Source organism: Syngnathus acus, chromosome 12 (genome assembly GCF_901709675.1).
Source record: "Syngnathus acus chromosome 12, fSynAcu1.2, whole genome shotgun sequence".
Classification (NCBI taxonomy): domain Eukaryota; kingdom Metazoa; phylum Chordata; class Actinopteri; order Syngnathiformes; family Syngnathidae; genus Syngnathus; species Syngnathus acus.
Genome location: NC_051097.1, coordinates 7644459 through 7662502, shown reverse-complemented (window position 1 = coordinate 7662502; position 18044 = coordinate 7644459). Strand labels below are relative to the sequence as shown.

The 18044-nt window shown below is 45.0% G+C and overlaps 2 protein-coding genes across 3 annotated transcripts; one reads left to right on the top strand and one right to left on the bottom strand.

Moving 5' to 3' along the window:
* Window positions 1-1183: 1183 nt before the first annotated feature.
* oaz1b (ornithine decarboxylase antizyme 1b) lies at window positions 1184-3577 on the top strand. Its single transcript, XM_037266018.1, is given in 6 exon segments — window positions 1184-1390; window positions 2207-2261; window positions 2263-2349; window positions 2426-2598; window positions 2678-2763; window positions 2853-3577. Coding segments are annotated over 6 exon segments (657 nt in total). The 5' UTR covers window positions 1184-1265; the 3' UTR covers window positions 2984-3577.
* LOC119131505 (E3 ubiquitin-protein ligase UHRF2-like) lies at window positions 3186-17789 on the bottom strand. 2 transcript variants are annotated; one of them, XR_005099678.1, is made up of 17 exons: window positions 17412-17789; window positions 10886-11287; window positions 10427-10713; window positions 9650-9868; window positions 9460-9569; window positions 8866-9052; window positions 8547-8670; window positions 8032-8139; window positions 7860-7964; window positions 7643-7749; window positions 7397-7559; window positions 7192-7329; window positions 6860-7124; window positions 6497-6645; window positions 6301-6399; window positions 5411-5958; window positions 3186-5379 (listed from the first exon to the last, which is right to left on the bottom strand). XR_005099678.1 is itself a non-coding variant. In XM_037266014.1 (16 exons), exons 1-16 carry the CDS (start codon window positions 17562-17564, stop codon window positions 5812-5814), a joined length of 2763 nt encoding a protein of 920 aa, XP_037121909.1. In that variant the 5' UTR covers window positions 17565-17789; the 3' UTR covers window positions 3186-5811. The 2 variants fall into 2 exon arrangements, 1 of the variants encoding a protein (XP_037121909.1); XM_037266014.1 differs by having other exon boundaries at window positions 3186-5958.
* Between the last annotated feature and the right edge of the window lie 255 nt (window positions 17790-18044).

The window sequence follows — 18044 nt, the reverse complement described above, 5'->3', positions numbered from 1 at the left end:
ATTTAAAAAAAAAAAAATACCATTGAGTTATTGGTACTTGACTTGTTCATTATGTGACTTCTGGGGATAAAGCAGCAACATTTAACATTCTCTTTAAATGTTAGGCAAGACTCCTCTGTTCATTTTATGTGTACTCTTGTGTGGGCCTACATGTTTTGGACTTGAATAAATCTGTTGAGTATTTCTATTCATGTTTTCATTTAATATTTGTCCAATAATATTAACATGATGTTTGGAGAGGGGATAAGGTATTTAAATGTGACCTAAATGATGAGAATACTATTCGCATATAGAATAAACATTAGATACTTTGACAGCTGTTTAGATTATGTAATGTGCAATATATAAAAAATAACTATCCCACAGCGTGTAGTCTATTAAACATGTTTTGATATATTTAATTGTTACACATAGAAACTTGAAATACAGAGTAAATGATCATGTAATAATCAAAGACATTTCCAATGGTTAGTCACAACTGTACTTGTGCAAAGGCCTATTAATGCCTATAGTTATGGAAATGTTTTAACCTCATTTTATTTTCACAATTGTGCAGTCCTTCGAGCTGAAGTTGTTATATTTGATTTACACCGCTAACAGCAATGATTTACATAAACTGGATGGAGGCTAATTGGCCCATCTTCCGCTTTTGTTTTCGACCCTAGTACTTTTCCATTTAACGTAGCCTAGCATTTAGCTTACGGCTCAGTGTCAATGGCGTTCTACGATGTTTCCCGAACGAAATTGTACGCGATAGGACCTTGTCACAAACTTAACATAAATAATGATATTCGTTTTTGTGACTCTATTATCTGTCAAAAAGATGGTCTTTCATTCGTGGGATAAATTGCCCACGCACATATTAGCAACGTTAGCATTTGACGTTTTGGGCAACGGAGGGTGATGCAGATACACCACGAGGTGACGTCATCTGAATCCTCTTTTTCTTAAAACAATAAAAGCCTTATATTAGTAAAATGGCATAATGTCCTTGTCACAACAAACATAATAATCGGAGAAACGCTTTTAAATGATTGTCTGAGGTTTGGGCAGCGGCACAGATATCCATTTCAGCCGTATTAATAGGTCGAGGTCACTTAATTTTGACGTCGCCGAGCTTCAAACGGAAGTGTGTCAACGTTCACTGGGTACCTTGACTTATCGTCGCTCAAACAAGCTGCCTTCAACTTGCTCCGTCACTCATCAACAGAGCATAGCGGGGGAGAGATCAGTAGTTGGCCCGTCGTGTCTCTACCCGAGGCCGGATGGTAAAATCCAACCTCCAGCGGATCCTAAACAGTCATTGCTTTGCTCGCGAAAAGGAAGGAAAAACACAGCCTCTCACTACCATGGCGGATTTGAGTAGCGGTATTTGTGATATGATTGCAAAGTAAGTAAGCAAGAAAGCTAGCGATGCTAATCGCTGTGTGGGGGAGGGGTGGTGAGAATCCACTCATTTGAAAATAAAATCTTAATTACAATACGGAATAGTTCCAGTATTTCCTAACTTAATTGTATTTCTATTTGAAGATCAGACCGTGTTAACAAAGTGACATGTTAAATTGGCGATTTTTGGCCTAGCATTCGTTAATTCGCCATGACAGTATGCGTAAACAGCTCATGTTAGTCGGCTACTTAGCGTCACCGACCAGCAGGTAAAGCTAGTTATTAGAATAGTCAAATTGGTGTCGATTATGAAATTCTGCTTCTTCAATGTGGCGTTTCATGACATTCAAGTATAACAAGTCACTAGTATCCTGCCAGAGAGTGATACGTGCGTTTCAAGCTACTTCCTCGTTTGGCATAATTGCGTCACTACACGTGTAATAATAGGCAACTCAATGACCCTGGGTCAATAACATGTCATTATCATTTTTATGATTTTTATGAAAGCAGTAAAATGTTCCGTCTGTCTCGTGAGTGGTGTCAGGTTGCAACTGTTATGTAACACACGGTTACAAGCTAACATCTTATCACGTAATGACGTCTCATGGGTCCCACCAGCGTACACCTAGCGTCACAGTGCGTAATGACGTAACACCGCTTAGCATGTAGCATCACACTAAATATATGGCCGCAAGTGACAGGTTTTTCCTCACGTGATTACAGCAGTCGATGCTAAATCCCAGGGATTTTTTATTTAATTATTTAAAGATTTCCATTTTGGTTCCAATGCTAATCCTGATTCTCTGTTCCTGCCTTCTAGTCTGTCCATGCACTGTTGTAGTAGTACCCGCGGCCCAGGGCCTCTGTGGTGCTCCTGATGCCCCTCTCCCACCCCTGAAGATCCCAGGTGGGCGAGGGAATGGTACACGGGATCACGCTCCTGCAGCTCGGTTGCTCCACTCAGTAAGTCTGCCTGTCTTATCAAAAGATGACGTAGAAGGATTTAACCCCCCCCCCCACTTGTCCTCCTTCCCACCAGGACCTGAAGTTGACCGTTAGTGAGGAGCCGGCGAGCAGCGGTTGCCCTAGGATACTCCACTTCCAAAGTCATCTCACCGTCACTAAGGCGGTTCAATGGGACGCTGTCGTGAGCAGCAGCGCTCTCTTCGTGGAGATACCTCTTGAACCGCTGCCTGAAGGCAGCAAAGAGAGGTGAGCCTTCCAGCCCATTTCTATAGCGCCAATCTCCTTTTAATATTCTTTTTTTGTTACAATTTTATTCTGCGTGCAGCTTTGCAGCTCTGCTAGAATACGCTGAAGAACATCTGAAAGTGGCCAGCGTGTTTGTCTGCTTCTACAAGAACAGGGATGATCGTGGTATGTATACACAACAGGCATCAAACTGAACTTTTTTTTTTTTTTCCCCCACCGCAAGAATCTTATTTCCCTATTTGTTTCTTTTGTAGCCAAGCTGGTGCGTACGTTCAGTTTCCTGGGCTTTGAGCTAGTGAAACCGGGCCACGCCCTCGTCCCGCCTCGACCCGACGTTCTCTTCATGGCCTACAATTTCGACAGGGACTCTTCTGATGAGGAGTAGACTCCCCTCACCATTCTGGCTCTTTTCCTCCTTCGTTTTGTGTTTGTAAAACTCTCAAGTTCCCCTTTGAGCATCAAGTTTGGATAAGAGTGAAAGAGGTTTGCCTTTGGCTTGCTTAGTGTTGTTAGATGTGATTATAGCTCTGCTTTGTTTACCCAAGGAGTCGTTTAGTTGTTTGAATGTACAACAAACAAAGGTCTTTTTTTTTTTTTTACACTCTGGTACTGGGGCGATTAAATGGCTGTCGTGTTTGAATCTTTTCAGGGGGACCATTGGTGTCACACTAATATCTATTTGTTTAAAACCCCATTTATTGGTACTTAATAGCCACACCATTTCAGTGAAGGCATTTTGAGCACGTAAAGCTGATTACTTAAAGGGCCTTATTTTATTTTATGCTTTGTTCTGATGTAAATCTCATTACAGTATATTCATATTTTGATTTGCGGATGGTATGAGGGGCACAAAAAGCTGTGATGTTATGATTTGACTGACTTTGCATCTGCATTCCTGTTTTGTTAAATGTTCACCTGGCAAACAGTGCAACTGTACCTATTGTACTTCTCTTATAATAAAACAAAATCCCCAAATCTATTCCATTGGTTCATTTGAGTGACTGCTTTTCATTTAGACCTCACATTTAAGTATTGATGGAACACTTCTGGCCCACCGAGCATTTATCAATATTTGTGTATTAGTTGCTTGAAGTTTATAATTATTATAATTGGATCAGTATTTAATTGTAAAATAAATATTACATACACATATAGTCTGCTAATCCTCTTATCAAAGAACGAATGCTTTCTCGAATCCAAATATTTAATAGGTACATAAGTATTATGACATGTATAAAACAAGAAACAATGGAACCCCTCGTCAAACAGGCGAATGCGCTCAGCAAAAGAAAGATTAAGTTGGAGGGAACGCAACTAAAAACCTATGGAGAGAAAGATCAGATATTGTTGAAGACTTACAGAAAAGAAAAGTGACTTGATTCTTCAGTAGAGTGCAATAGTCATTAAAAAGAGAAAGAAACGACACAGCACTGAAGCCAAGCGTCAACAAGACGTCTAAAAAGGGTTTTTTAGCACTGTAGGTTCACATACGGAGGAAGGAAGTCACTGCAGGAAGGAGCGCTATTTAGTTTGCCACAAACAAAACGAATCATTAATGCACATCACAGTTCGCCTTAAAAAGACCATTTAGAATTGCATGTTATGAAAAAACGACAACAACAACAAACAAAAACCTGAATGAACAGAAGCGAGGACGACGTCAGCACATACGTGACAAGCCCACCAGGGGGGGAAAAAAAATATTGCATGACTAGAAAAGGTGTCACGTGATCAGTAAGGAGGTGAACGTTTGAAACTCTGCCAACCGTCAACATTTGAATGCACCACACCAGGAAGGAAACTGGAAACTATTTGAAAAGTCAACTTTTGGAGAGGGAAAAAAAATGCAATATTTCCAGTCGATTGTGGCATACAGTAAAAGACAAGTTGCCATTTTAGCAGTGCAAAAACAAATTGTCGTCTGTCAAAATAAATTGACATTTCCTCAAATGCAGTGATACCATAAGCCTCCACTGTGCCTGCTTTATCTGGGTTGCCTAGCAACAAAAGTGGCCTTGAGTTATAATTCAAGGCAGTTTGGCTATCCAGGAGGACTGCTACTCATCTCCGTGAAATGTTTATAAGCCCCTGCTGAACGGCCTTCGTTGCACCATGTTGATGTTTTTACGAAAAGGGACGTATGCAAGCTTATTAGCAGCTAGCATGACGCAGTTAGCGTGACGCGACAAACAAGTGCTTCCTCAACATTTTTCTTGTATATAAATGCTTATCTCTTTAGGGGGTCACTAATATTATATACTAAATGCATTATAGTTAGTTGGGGGGGGTTTACCGAAAAATTTAAATCAAGGTCAACGAGGGTAGACCCATCAAATGGGGTGTGTCGTCAAAGACACATCAAATATGTCAACCGGGCGTATCACACAAGATACATCAATTGGGCATATCATCAAAGATGTTCAGTCTGCATCATTTAAGATGCAAGAGAAGTGAATATTGTCAAAGACACAGGAAGGTTGTCATCAAAGACACCCTACAAAACAGTTGGGCATAACAGCCAAGATCAATTGGGTGCGTCTACAAACAAATGTCGACCCAGGCACACAGAGAAAAAAATGATGACACCCTTGAAATACACATTAATTGGGTGTCTAGTCAAAAATACATCAAGATGTGTCAAATGGGGGTATCGTCAAAGACACATCAATATCAAAGGGTTCCGTTATCTGAGCTGTGTCACTTATGGTCAAAGTGCGTGGGCGCTCCATGGATGGTACACATAAATGCAGGTTGGCAGGCATAAGACACGAACCAAATTTCCTCAAATAGTGGCCTTCGCTCGACTGAACACCTCCCTCCCAAAAAATCCCACATACTCTGCAGTCGAGTATTATTGTAGTATAGTTGTAGAGTATCTAAGTGTGTGTGTGTGTGTTTGTGTGCGTGTGTGGGTGGGCTTGCGATTGTGTGCGTACGTGCGTTCAAGTCCTTGGTGTAAAATCTCAGGCTGGTGAGGTTTATGGAGAAAACGGATGAGGTCGGAACCTACTGAGGTGCTTTGTGTGCTCAATGATTGTATACATGAAATGGCTGTGTGACGCACTATACATTTGCCCATTGGGAGAAAGAAGTGCAATGCATCTTTAAAGTGGAGCTCTCAACAGTTTACTGGATGTAGGTGTGTGTGTGTGTGTATGTAGTATGTATGTTTGTGTGTGTATACACGCCTTCTGGTTTACAGTGACCGGAATCTCATCGGCCCTTTGTGTAGCCGGGAAAGAACTGGTCCAGCAGAACCTGTAGAGTCTTGTTTTGTGCCATGACGTAGTCCTTGCCCAGGTCGTGTCGGCAGGCGGGGCAAGTGTACACCTCGGCCCGGAACGAGCGCTGGAGGCACGTCTAAGCACACGGAACAAAAAGGCTTCTCATACACAAATGACTGTAGGAATATTATATCATTCTGGAGAAATAGATAAAAAGGTATGTTCATGTATTCGACTCAGATTTTAAAATTTGTAAAAAGTGTTTACAATAAAATTAATGAAAACTCAAAATTAAAATAAAAAAAAAGAGCATCATTTGTAAAAAAGCATTTAAAATAAAATTCATTGCAATAAAAAAATGGAACAAAACTGGTAAGAGTTAATAATAATGGAATTAATTTGGGTTTACCCTAGGGCGCAAGAGATTGAATGCGATTGGTCCAATCTAAATATTTTGGACAGCTCTTCACTGTTTTACCTTGCAAACGTTGTGCGAGCAGACGGTGGTGACGGGCTGGAAGGCCAGCTCCTGGCAGCAAACGCACATGAAGATTTGTTCCATCTTGCGCAGGAAGTTCTCCAAAAGCACATCAAGAAACATTAGTTTCATTTTGGGGGGGGGTAGAGATAACAACCCAAATTGCGTATGCTATTCTGATCAAGAAAGAACTTACTGGTCCCTCTGCAAGGTGTCCCAGGGCCTCGTCCCACAGCTTCTTGTTGGCCGTGTCCTCTCCGATCAACTGCTGCTGCTGCTCCGACAGAACGAACGCCTCCTCCACCTTCACGCGCTTTAAGGGAGGCTCAGACGCTGGTGACCAATCTGGACGAGCGGGGAAAAAAAATACAAATAAAAAGTCAATAACAAACGTAATGTCAATTTCTCTGTTCTAAAGTCACACCAGCAGAGGGCAGCAATAATCTATGGCATCCTCAAATAATGGCATCAAAAACAAATAACTGCAGCTCAGTAAATAAAAATACTCTGATCAATTTAAAAAAGAAATAAAATCTTCCATGACGACAACGCCACCCACCAGAGTCCTTGCTGGTTTTCTGATTGCCGTTACTCTGCGGCGCCTCCTCCTCGTCCTCTTCCACGGCGGCCATCAGATGCTCGTACGCTTCGTCCTCCTCTTCCGCCGCCTTCTCCATCTTATGTTCCTTCCGCGGCCGACCCCTCCCCCTCCCCCTACCTCGCCCCCGCCCGGAGTGGTGCTTACTCCGCCCGCCGCGACCGGGCCGCGCGACGGCCTCCTTCTTTGACTTATTCGCCATGACCGCCTGGTAGCCTGGCGGGTACTGTACACACACACATGGCCATGGTAACTAGGTAGAAATATTTTTCAGGTGGACTGGCGGGTCTAACCTGGATCATTAGACCCAATTTCTTGATCCTCTCCAGTCCTTCTGGGGTCCAGGGTGCTGGTTCCAGATCGTCCCGTCTGAGCAGGTACCTCCACACCAAGTAGCCGCACTTGCCGATTTCCGGCCAATATTTCACCACCTAAAACCAAAATCCAACAGCATCTAACACGTGATCCGTGAAAACAAAAAGTGTCTACTTCCTTGACCTTGTAGATGCCGTCGTAGCGGTTTCCCTCCTCGGGGGCATATTTGCTGATGCGGCGACCTTTGGAGCTGCGCACCACTCTCACCGGCTTCCCGGCCCGCCAGTTCCGGGACTCGGCTCCGTCTTTGTCGTTGAGCGGGGCATCGCAGTTCAGCGCCAAAGCTCTGCATATACATCAAATCTTTATGATATAAACTGACTTGGGAGAGATGTGCAAAGATTCAGAGCTATGAACGGGAAACCTGACCTGTTCATGTGGGTCAACGTCTGGTCAAACGAGTGCTCTCCAATGCGTTTGTTTCCTGAGAGGTCACGACCTCCGCTGCCCGTGTATGTGAATTCATCCCCCCGGTCCTAAAGCAGGTCCAAGTGACACGAGTCAGATTTATTTTGCTCCCAAAGGGGAGGGGGGGGGGCATTGATTGGCATCCGCAATTCAATCAGCGTTAAACACACGACCTCACCACTTCATCCTCGAAGCCCCCCGCCAGCACCAGCGAGTAGGAGCCGTCATTACTGCGACCGTGAATGCCGCCGACGTGCGGCCTGTGAACGCCTGCCTCGCTCACCTGAGAGTACAAAGAAAATGAAACGTGCCCCCCATGGTTTCCGCCCGGCAACCATACGGCAGCCAACCTGAACTCGGAATTTCCACGTGGTTCCGACGGGAACGCCGGGAATGGGTCCGTAGTGGTTGGAGGGAACGATGGTGCACTCCTTGGTACGTCCCACGCAGGCCATGCCCTGAAGAGAACAGCATAAGCGCAATTAAAATGACCTGGACAAAAGTATTGGGACACATCTCTTCATCCACTTTCAATCCCGACTTAACTGTGTGTGTATTTATATCGAAGCGAGAATTCGGGACAATGCTCGGTATGAAGTCATGGCTGCTAAATGCGCCCACGTAACACTCATAAGCTGAGCTGTTTTGAATTAGCCCACAGACGGAATGTTCCAAAGAAGAAAGAAAGGAGGTATTTTCCCCATGACATGTCCAGGAAAGTGTCTCGGTCACGCTAAGCACCATTTAACTCATTACCGTAGAAGGTGAAATGAAAAAAATTAACTCGCCCAAAAATAGTACCGTCTTTTTTTTTTAACACCATCGATTGTGGCTGCAATTTGCCCCCTTTCCATTTTCCACTTACCTTGCCCCAGTCTCGTTGACTCTCGGTTGTGGCTGATGGCATTTTGGCTCTCTTCTTGCTGGCCTTGAGCTTTTCCCCGGCCTTGACCACTTCGCTTGTGTCATTCTTACAGGTGGGACAGTACCTGGCGGCAAAACAAGGGAGGTTACACGATGATGTCATCTTGTAGCGCTTACAAAACAGCTATAAATAGAAACATGGAAGGCGGGGTCGGGGGGTGGTGATCTTCCTGCTTTTCAGACAGCACATGGGATTAGATCACAGCATTATTTTATTTTTGGGACAGACGTCTATCAAAAGAGCGGATGAGAAGACTCACCAGTCCTCGTCATCGGGGATAGTGGCCAGCGGCGGGTTGAGGCAGTAGATGTGGAAGGCCATGTTGCACTCGTCGCAAAGCAGCTGCATGTGAGCATCCTGCTTGCCGCCGCACACGCAGCATGAGCAGAAGCGGCACTCGGCGTCCGGATCGGCTTTGCAGTGTTTGCACTCCGGCCCGCTCTTTCCTTAAATCCACACGGGGACAGCAAAACATAAGCCAGTCTATTTTGTGTGCAATTTGGAGGCCTTCGCCTCGTTCGGGGGACTGAAAATTATTGTAAAGTTAAAGGTAATAATGGCCTCTTTCAAATCTTTTTTTATGGTCTTGAAATTATTATTGAGAATCTCCCACCTATAAATCTGCTTCTAATTAGGGCTCATTCAAAATGGCAACTTCAAAACAAAATGGCTGACTTCCTGTTTGATTTGTGAGAGTCTTTCGGGCCACTTGTCTCGAATGCCTGCTTCAAATAGAAGCTCTTTTGGACAAACGTAATTTTTTATCATTATTAATTATTCAAATTAATGTTTATCGGCCACATGCAAGTTGAGAGTGTATTCTCTGTTGTCGCTGTGGCTTCACGCAGCATACTTTTAAATTGTCCATCTGCAGCTGACAACGCCGAAGCCCCTGGTTTCTCCAGCTGGTAGATTTCATCCAAGAAGTGAATTTTGCAATCCCCAATTACATCGCCGGGACCCCTAAAAAAGGGTAGGACACACAAAAACAATCAGAAGAGTGTCAAGGAGCTAAAGAAGCAGGTGACCCTCAAGATCTTCACCCCAGAAGAATCTTGACTCGGAGCTCCTTGTTGGTGCGAGAGGCCTGATTGAGGGTCTGAATTTCCGCGTCGAACCAGAAGCCCCTCTCCTCTGGCGTCTCCATGTTGTAGTTGACAAACACATGCATGCCCACCATGAGTTGGTCCCAGCGCAGCAGGGTGCGGGCACGGGGCCGTATGTTGACCGCTCGCATCTCCACCAGACCATTCTCGGGGTAGCTGGCAGAAAACCAAAATGGAAAGAACTAATGATATAACATTCAGGGTCAATTCTTTAATTTGGGGATTTTTAATTGCCTTTTAAAAATGGAGAATGAGCAAGTCTGGGGCAAACACTCGATTGGCGTACACAAGGTATTAGCCGTGCCAAGGCGGCCATGTTTTAACGACGACGCGTTTGCGGCAATTACAGACAAAAGCCGGAGGAGAAAAAGTAATGCTCCCGAGAACGCGGGGGTAACCATGGAAACGCCAGCTTGCAGAATTAATTTGACAGGGGGAAAAAAAAAAAAAGAGGTTCCTGCCAGATACGAGTCCAATTTGTGTGCTGCCGCAGCTGAAGCACTCGTGCGTTTTTATCGCCGTACGCGATTTCCCGCTGCGCCGCAACATCTTGCATGACGTATTCTTTGCCACCGAAGAGGAACGCAAACTCATTATCTCACTAGCAGGTAACAAAGCTCAAATGGCTAATGAACATTGAATTTTAAAATCTCTGCGTGTTTGTTTCCAAACACCATCAGCTAGTATTTCCCGGCACGGTGAGACAGCACTTACTCCTCATATTTAATGTGATAGACGACGTCCTCTTCAGCGGAGTCCGTCTGCGATGTGGAAGCTCCGTTGCTCTCGGAATTTAACGCGTTATTCCTGACAGTGTCCGTGCTTTGGCCCGGGCCGAGGGGCTGCTGCCCCTGCTCGCCCTCCAGCTTTCCATTAGTCCTTTTAGGGGGCCGTCCCACCTTGTTCTTGATGGGTCCTTTTGGGGCGCGGGTCACGTTTTCTACACAGGCTTCAAACCAGGCGCCCACGGTCACGTCCCTGCAGTCTACTAGCTCATTAATCTGGAGGGGATGAAGTGATAGCAAATTTTCAAATCAATCAGAGACCTGCAAAACAACAACAACAAAAATCCAACGGGGAGGCAGTGCCCCCATGGCCCCCCGTCTAGCTCCGCTAGTGCTCCGCACGTAATTACACTGCAAAACAAATAGAAGACACCAGCGCTTGACTTACTTTGTACTTCCCGATTCCCGGGTCCACTAGCGCGTTCTTGCTGGATGTCGGCGGTTGGGTGTCGCGCGGGGGACTCGAAGGCTTGATGCCATTTTTGGTGCTAGCTGAGTTATTAGGGGCAATGGCGTCCGGCTTACTCTCGTCGGCAGTCTCGGCCGTGTCGCTGCGGTCATTGTCTTTATCGGGGGACGTTTCCATAGCAGCAGGGGAGACCGGAGCGGGGCGGTCGGGGCTTTCGGCCCGAGGGACTGCGGAGGCCGGGGCAGGGGTGGAAGTGCACGCCACGCTGGGGGGGTCCTTGGCCAGGGGGCTGTCCGGAGGATCTGTTTGTGAGCGAATCAGCAGCTGGACGATATCATTGAGACCCACGTTGTAGTCAAATAGTGTCTGGCCATCTTCCATCTTGTAAAAAAACACAAAGACACATCAATTTTTCCCAATCAGCAGCCATGTTAGATTTGTGATTTAGTTGGAAGCTATTCACGATCGTGAGAGCTATGCCGAAACAAATTGCTGAAGCGTATGAGAAGAAACGCTTTGACCGTAACCCCATGAAAACGCTAACGCCCAACGAGCCGCCGCCGTCGTCACACCAAAACAGCGAGCAGTCTGTCAAGGACAAAGAGGGTACGCAGGCTACATTCGATCATCGCTCTCTGGAGCTTACAGAAGGCGTTAGAACGCTTCGACAAGCACACCGGTGACATCTAAGGACGTGGCTGAATGCGTTGGAAAATAATCCGGCGGTCCATATTGCTACCGATTAGAAACATACGCGTTTAGAAAATCAAAGTGAAGAGATGCAGAAGGGCATATCCCGTGCTGCTTTTTTTTGCCGAAAATGTTATGAGGGGGAGAAACGGTGGGTTGCCATGACGACCAAATGAGAGCAGGCCCGATTTGCTACCCCCACCGCCCCCTATCTACGTTGAACCTGAATGTGTAAAGAATCAAAACTAACATCCGCCTTTTTTTTTTTTTTGCAGACTTTGCAGAACGTACTTCATTATATTGACCGCTCACTCGGGTGTCGGCCAGCTAGCGCTAGCGCGACTCATTACAGTCGGCAGCCATTTATCTCCAGGTTCATTGTGTGTCGGCGAGTCGAGCGAAGCCGCCGCCGCCGTCCTTCCAGGAAGAGACCATTCGAAGCCTTAGTGAATCGGGCAGGGGTGGAGGCGTGCACCCCCTCCCCCCCCATCCGAGTTTTAATCGTCTCGTGAATTTTAGAACAGGCTCAGCCTCGGTCTTCCATTCAAGTCCCTGTTTCACCTTCACCGGTTGACCGCAAGGAAAACACGGGCGAGGTTTTTCAGAATTGCATGCGCCGCATTAGAACCGAATGGCATCTCGGCGGCTCTCCCCTTCTTCCCCCCGGCGACTTCATTACCACAGGCGCAATCTGCGACAGCCCGGTTTCCAATCCCAAACCCGCTCAACAGTCGACAACACAAAGACACCCGTGGCGTCCAGATTTCTCCTCGTGTGACGGACCGATAGCGTGACCGTGATCTGGCCATGGGTACCTTCTATCATAAATAATGCAGTAGAACATAAACACACGTTGCCTCTGGTATCCTCATTTTATGACTCAGTCAAATGTCACGCAGTGTTCCATTTGGGAACGTCGGATTCTAATGAAGATTTTGGACGGACTCGAGACACTTGACTTAAGGAAAAGGCTGTAACAAACCACAGCGCAAGGCAACCATGTGTGTGTGTGTGTGTGTGTGTGTGTGTGTGTGTGTAGTGGAATGAAACAAGCCCTTCTCTCCACAGGGCTAATTACTCTTCAGTTATTTTTGCAGGCAGCCTTTCAAACGGCGTGTCGCTCATTGTAGCGGATACCAAAGAAGAATATCAGACAGAAGCTCAAACGGAGACAAGAAAAACGACCTTTGGCTCGAGTCAAAAACAACCTCCGCCATCCCCAAAAAATAAATAAAAGCACTTCCTGCTGTGTAGGACGAGACCGAGGAGAATTTTGTCGAATTTGTCACATGATCCTGTTTGTAAACGTTCCGACAACAACACAAAGGGGACACGTTGCGGGAAATTGACTTTTAAAATGCAAAGTGTTTTAAATATGTGTGTGTTGCCAGAAATTTGTCTCCAATGAGAACACCCAGGCCGTGATCAATAGACTTTGAAGAGAGTGCAGGACAGCGACTGGAGTGTTGTTCTCCGAAAGGATTTAATGGTGTGAAACCAGAGCTTCCCCACACGGTGTTGGCGGCTATCCGAAGCGATTTTCGCTTTCGCCCTCCAACCCGTAGCCTGTCTCAGCGAAGGGCTGAGTAAAATAGGTCACATTTCCCAAAACAATGGCGCAGGCCACGGGGTGTGTCTGCCAATTCATGCTAAAAGGCTTCTACCCTAGATGGACTGGTTCAACAGTTAATGATACTTGAATCAACGTTCGTAGAAAAGACGATAAGCACGCAATAAAATCACTTGGAGAAAAAAAAAAGAAAAATATCAACAGGATTTTTTTTTACTTGGACTCATTGTGCAAAAAAATAAAATGATAAGAAAAAAATAATAATACAAAAAGCTAACTGCAATGTTAGCGTCATAGTTGATCGTGAAATGTAGAGCTGTAAAAATTAATTCATTAATCGACAACTTATCGATTATCAAATTAATCGACAACTATAGTACTAATCAAGTCATCGTTTATCGACATTTTTTAATTGAACATTGTCCAAATCCATTAACGTCACCCTCTCAACAGTAATTATTAATTTTTTGGTGTCGTAGTCATTCATGGAAATGACGTAATAATCGATAGAATAATCGATTCTGAAAATTTGCGATAGTGGCAGCCCTAATGAAATGCGAAAGACTTTTTTAACACAAATTAGCTAACCACCGCAGAGTGGCGAAAGCTTTTCCTCAACCTGGAAGCCATTACGACACTTTTCCATTCCACACGGAGGTCAAGCGGCAAAAGAGACAACGTTGTGTTTCGACTTGAGAGGTTGCTTTGTCGTTGGAGACGACGGACCGTGTGCAAAGACTCCTCCTGTCTTTGTCTGGTGACTGTCCATGAAGCGTACAAGTAGAAACACGCGCGGCTGCATCAAACTGCCCAAAGTGGGGCCATCGTGCGTGTGCAATAATCAAAACCGAAGCCTTAAGTAGGTCACGGCAACAGCGCTGCGCAAATTTGTGTGTTAAGCTTTTCCTACGTGCCAACAATAGAAAACGGCTCACGTTGGTAACGCAAGAAACATGTGGAACCGTTTAATAAACAAGCCAACCTTTTTTTTTTTATAAATTGTCTTAACTGAAAGGCCGCGTCGGCGTGGAGGTAGCAAGGCCGCTTGAACAACAGAAGGTGTGTGCGTGCCTATGTGGCGTGAAAAACGGCGACACGAGATGCCGCGAAGGCAAACGCGAGTAGCACGGCGGCAAATAAAACACACACAAAAAGCGAGGGAAAGACTTGCGATGGCGTCGAGAACCTCGCGGCGCCTGCAGCGAGCTGAAGCGGGCGTGTGTCTGTGTGTGTGAGTGTGGCGGAGGGGGTAAACAAGACGCCATTTTGGAAAGGAATTAAGACAGAGCTTTTCCCGTGCGCGGGAGGGCACCATGCAGCTCACGTTGGACTGGGTGTCGCTGGCTCATTCCACGCATTACTTAGCGCTCGGAAATCCCCGAATCAACCCTGCCTGCTCATTTTCCAGCTAGACGGAGGAGGAAGCGCGGGATTTTGCAGTAGCGAAGGCCTAGCCGTTGCCAGCATGGCCAGTAACCCCCCCTCACCCGGCAACCCACGGCTGCTTTGTGACATAACCCGGCTAATAATTAAACCGCGGGCCAACCGCATGTCTTTTAACGACGTCTATGGTTTTTTTTGGGCAAGCCAGTATACAAAAAGCTCACTATTTTCAAAGGTTAAGGGCAAAAAGCTGCCGTAAATAACAAAAAACACACTGTTTGTTTTTATGTATATATTTATTCATTTTATTTATTTATATAGCATCATTTATATAGCAATTTTTTTATGTATATATTTATTTTATTTATTTATAGAATGTCATGATTTTTTATTTTAAAAGGTGACGTGATAAAGCCACAGATTTGTTAGCCTAATTGTTTCCAATCTGATTTGTGATTTTTGGATCCTATCATTTGGTAGAATTTTGTCTTTTTTAATACTCCAATTTCATCTCTGTGTCAGCAGAGCGGAATCATACGTCGGCCACAGTCACCATTTCCTTCATTGGAACCGATTTCCAAAACAGGAAATTGTATGTTAGTCACTTTCATTCATAAAGGACATTCTTTGCTAGTGATACGCATGTGACTGCAGGAAGTAGCACTCGGATGTAAACAATGAGAGTCCACACACCGAAAGGTCACTTCCTGTGTCGACCATTGATAATAATTCTGTCGATTTGCACAATTTTGAATTCAACCATATCTTTAACATTATTAAGCAACTAAAAAAATAAATATGGAGTCATTTTTTTAAGGATTAGTCGCGGATTAATCGATCAATCATTGCACCTCTGAAATTCGCAAGTATATACGATGAGGCTTGAAAAATCGTTGTGGGCAGTTGCCTGGTGAATGCGTGAGAACGTGCGGCCGATCTTTTCCATGCCTGCATTCCTCCACGTTTGAGCCACGAGAGCACTGCCTATCCGCTTAAAATCTCTCGCGGCTCGACGAGAGGTTTTCAATCGCCACCGGCTAGCTTGCAAGCTAACAGGCCTAGTAATAAGAACTAAGTAACTTCCTTTTGCACCGGATAACCACTGATGCGAACAAAGGCGTGCAAGTTAGTGGGGGATGGGAGCGACTCGCCAACGTGCATCAACGGGCGCCATTTTATCCGTGCAAAAAACAGGCAAGGTGAGAACCAGTTTAATTAGATATCTCCTCAATTTACGCCCGCATTCGCACTCTCCCTCAAATTACAAACCAATCTCTCGATTTACTTTACAGCGTCTTTAAGTACATTATAGAATACAATCAGAAAAAGTACAAATAAAATGGCTGTTCTATAATTGACACCTAACTAATAGACCCCTGGTGTTGTGCAGTTATGTAGATAAATCCCCCCCGGCCACGATCCAACGCACTAAAATACGATATATTAACCTCATTTGACACGAAATAAAATCCGATCGAGAGGTAATGTTGTTGCCAACGAGTGTGTTTGAGAGCTGTGTGCAGATTTTATGACAGCTAACAATGTGCTAGTAAAATTATGAAAGATCTGAAGAGCTGTCATAAAATAGCTGATGTATGTTGTCGTATTTTTTTTCTTCCCCGTATTGGCTTCAGTCAAAACAGAAGTGAAGATGGGAAAGTCATCAAAATGTCCTTGCGGAAATGTTTTAAATGCGGAATACACAGTATACTACTGTCTGAAGAAAAACTGAGTGCTAGTAAAAACAACATAATAAACCAATTATACGCACAGCACACACACTCTGATGCTCTAGTAGGCTTTTCCTGTGATTTGAGTTTTAAATGTGGTGACAGAAGAAATGCGACTAGTTTCTCAAGGCGCTCACCAGGTCCAAACTAACAGGTCAGCGCGAGATAGTGGGTGTGCCCGAGAGTGCACTGGTAATGCTTGACACCTCGTGGGTCAGAGTCTCTGGGCAAGATGACCTGATCTGGCGCAATGGTTTCTTTTTGTACAAATGCACAATTTATATGAATCACATAGATTATGTTGGTCTCATTTTGACATCACATAAAACGGTGCATCGATCAAGGTTGTAGACTTTTAAATTCACTCACTAATTGACCGCAAAATTTCTCTGGATGTTCAAGACCACTTTTTATCCCGGACAATATCAGTGCAAACATTCACTCTTTAAGTAGTCACTCTTTTCTACATAAAATTGAATTTCAGACAATAAGAAAAAATAGCAACCAAGAACTTTCGAAATAACACTGGATTATTCGCCAATGTGTAAATCTGCTGCAGTATGGCGCCAATTACTGCGATCATTATCAGATAGTTTTGCTTTTTGCCTTAAGTATCGGGGGCTAGTATCGACAGCTTCCTCGACTTGTCTATTTCTAAACAAAATCCGTTGTACTTGTAGTATGCACACTCTATAACTTTTTCTTACTTTTACTAAAGACGGTTTACTCAAGTCTCCGTTCTTGTACTTAAATACAGAAGGTGAATATGTTTGCCACCTGTGTTTCAATAAAGTGGGAAAGACCTCAGTGGATGCTAACATGTGCAAAGAGCGTTGGTGAAGTGGGTGGTGCTCTCCTTCCTCTCTCTGTCTACCGCGTCAATGTAAACAAACATGTCCACGGCGCATATTGTGTGTGCACAGGGACTCCCCAAAACAACGACTTGACCGAGAGGACCACTCTTGAAAACGGGGAGAGAGAGGAGAGCGAGAGGGGCTGTTCTTGCGCAACAGCTATTGGCGAATTCCTATCAAAACAGGAAGCCATGGAGCCACTGTCACTAGTTTTTAACAGCATGAAAATACATTTGTGTAAAAGAGCAGTGTTGCGTGATGAGCAGGGGAACCCTTACCTGTTTGCCCCGGTAGAAGAGGCGCTGTTGCTGCGGGCTCACATTGAAGATGTCCCGTATTTTCACGCGGAGGGTCTCGATTTTGGTCAGCCTGGAGAGATCGTCCACGGTTCGGGTCTCCTTCCCGTCTATGGTGCGGACCTGGATCCACATCGTCGCGCCGCCCCTGTTTTTAATACGTCTCGACAAAAACGAGCGGTTGATTGTTATTCTGTGGAGAATGTTGATGTCTGAAAAAGGGGCGCGGTGGTTCAAACGGACACAATCCGAGTCTCCATCGCGCTTTTTCCGCAGCAGAGGCAAAAAACATCGGCCGGAGGACTAGTGTGTGCTGTGGCTCGTGCGGATGGTGTTCCACATGAGGTCGCGGCGCCAAGCGAGTCTCGCGAGATCTCACCCGCGAGACCTATCACTCGGTTGTTAAAGGCGCAGCTCACAACAACAACAAAAGCGCTCACCATCGGTCTGGTGAGGAAAAGTTAAATGTTAAATCTTGTACTAGTGAAGCCTGAACACGTTTTCAGCGATGATCTTGTACATATACAATGTACCTAGAAACAAATATCTAAATTAATTTCCCATCGTACAGGTTATGTTAAAACCGTTATCTCTTTTGGAGAAGAACATTTCTGA

Coding starts and splice junctions, on each gene's coding strand:
- LOC119131505 (XM_037266014.1), bottom strand. CDS start 17,564: ATGTGGATCCAGGTCCGCACCATAGACGGGAAGGAGACCCGAACCGTG. Junction 10,714..10,885: donor CGGGAATCGGGAAGTACAAA/GTAAGTCAAGCG, acceptor CATCCCCTCCAG/ATTAATGAGCTAGTAGACTG. Junction 7,560..7,642: donor ACGTTGACCCACATGAACAG/GTCAGGTTTCCC, acceptor ATGTATATGCAG/AGCTTTGGCGCTGAACTGCG.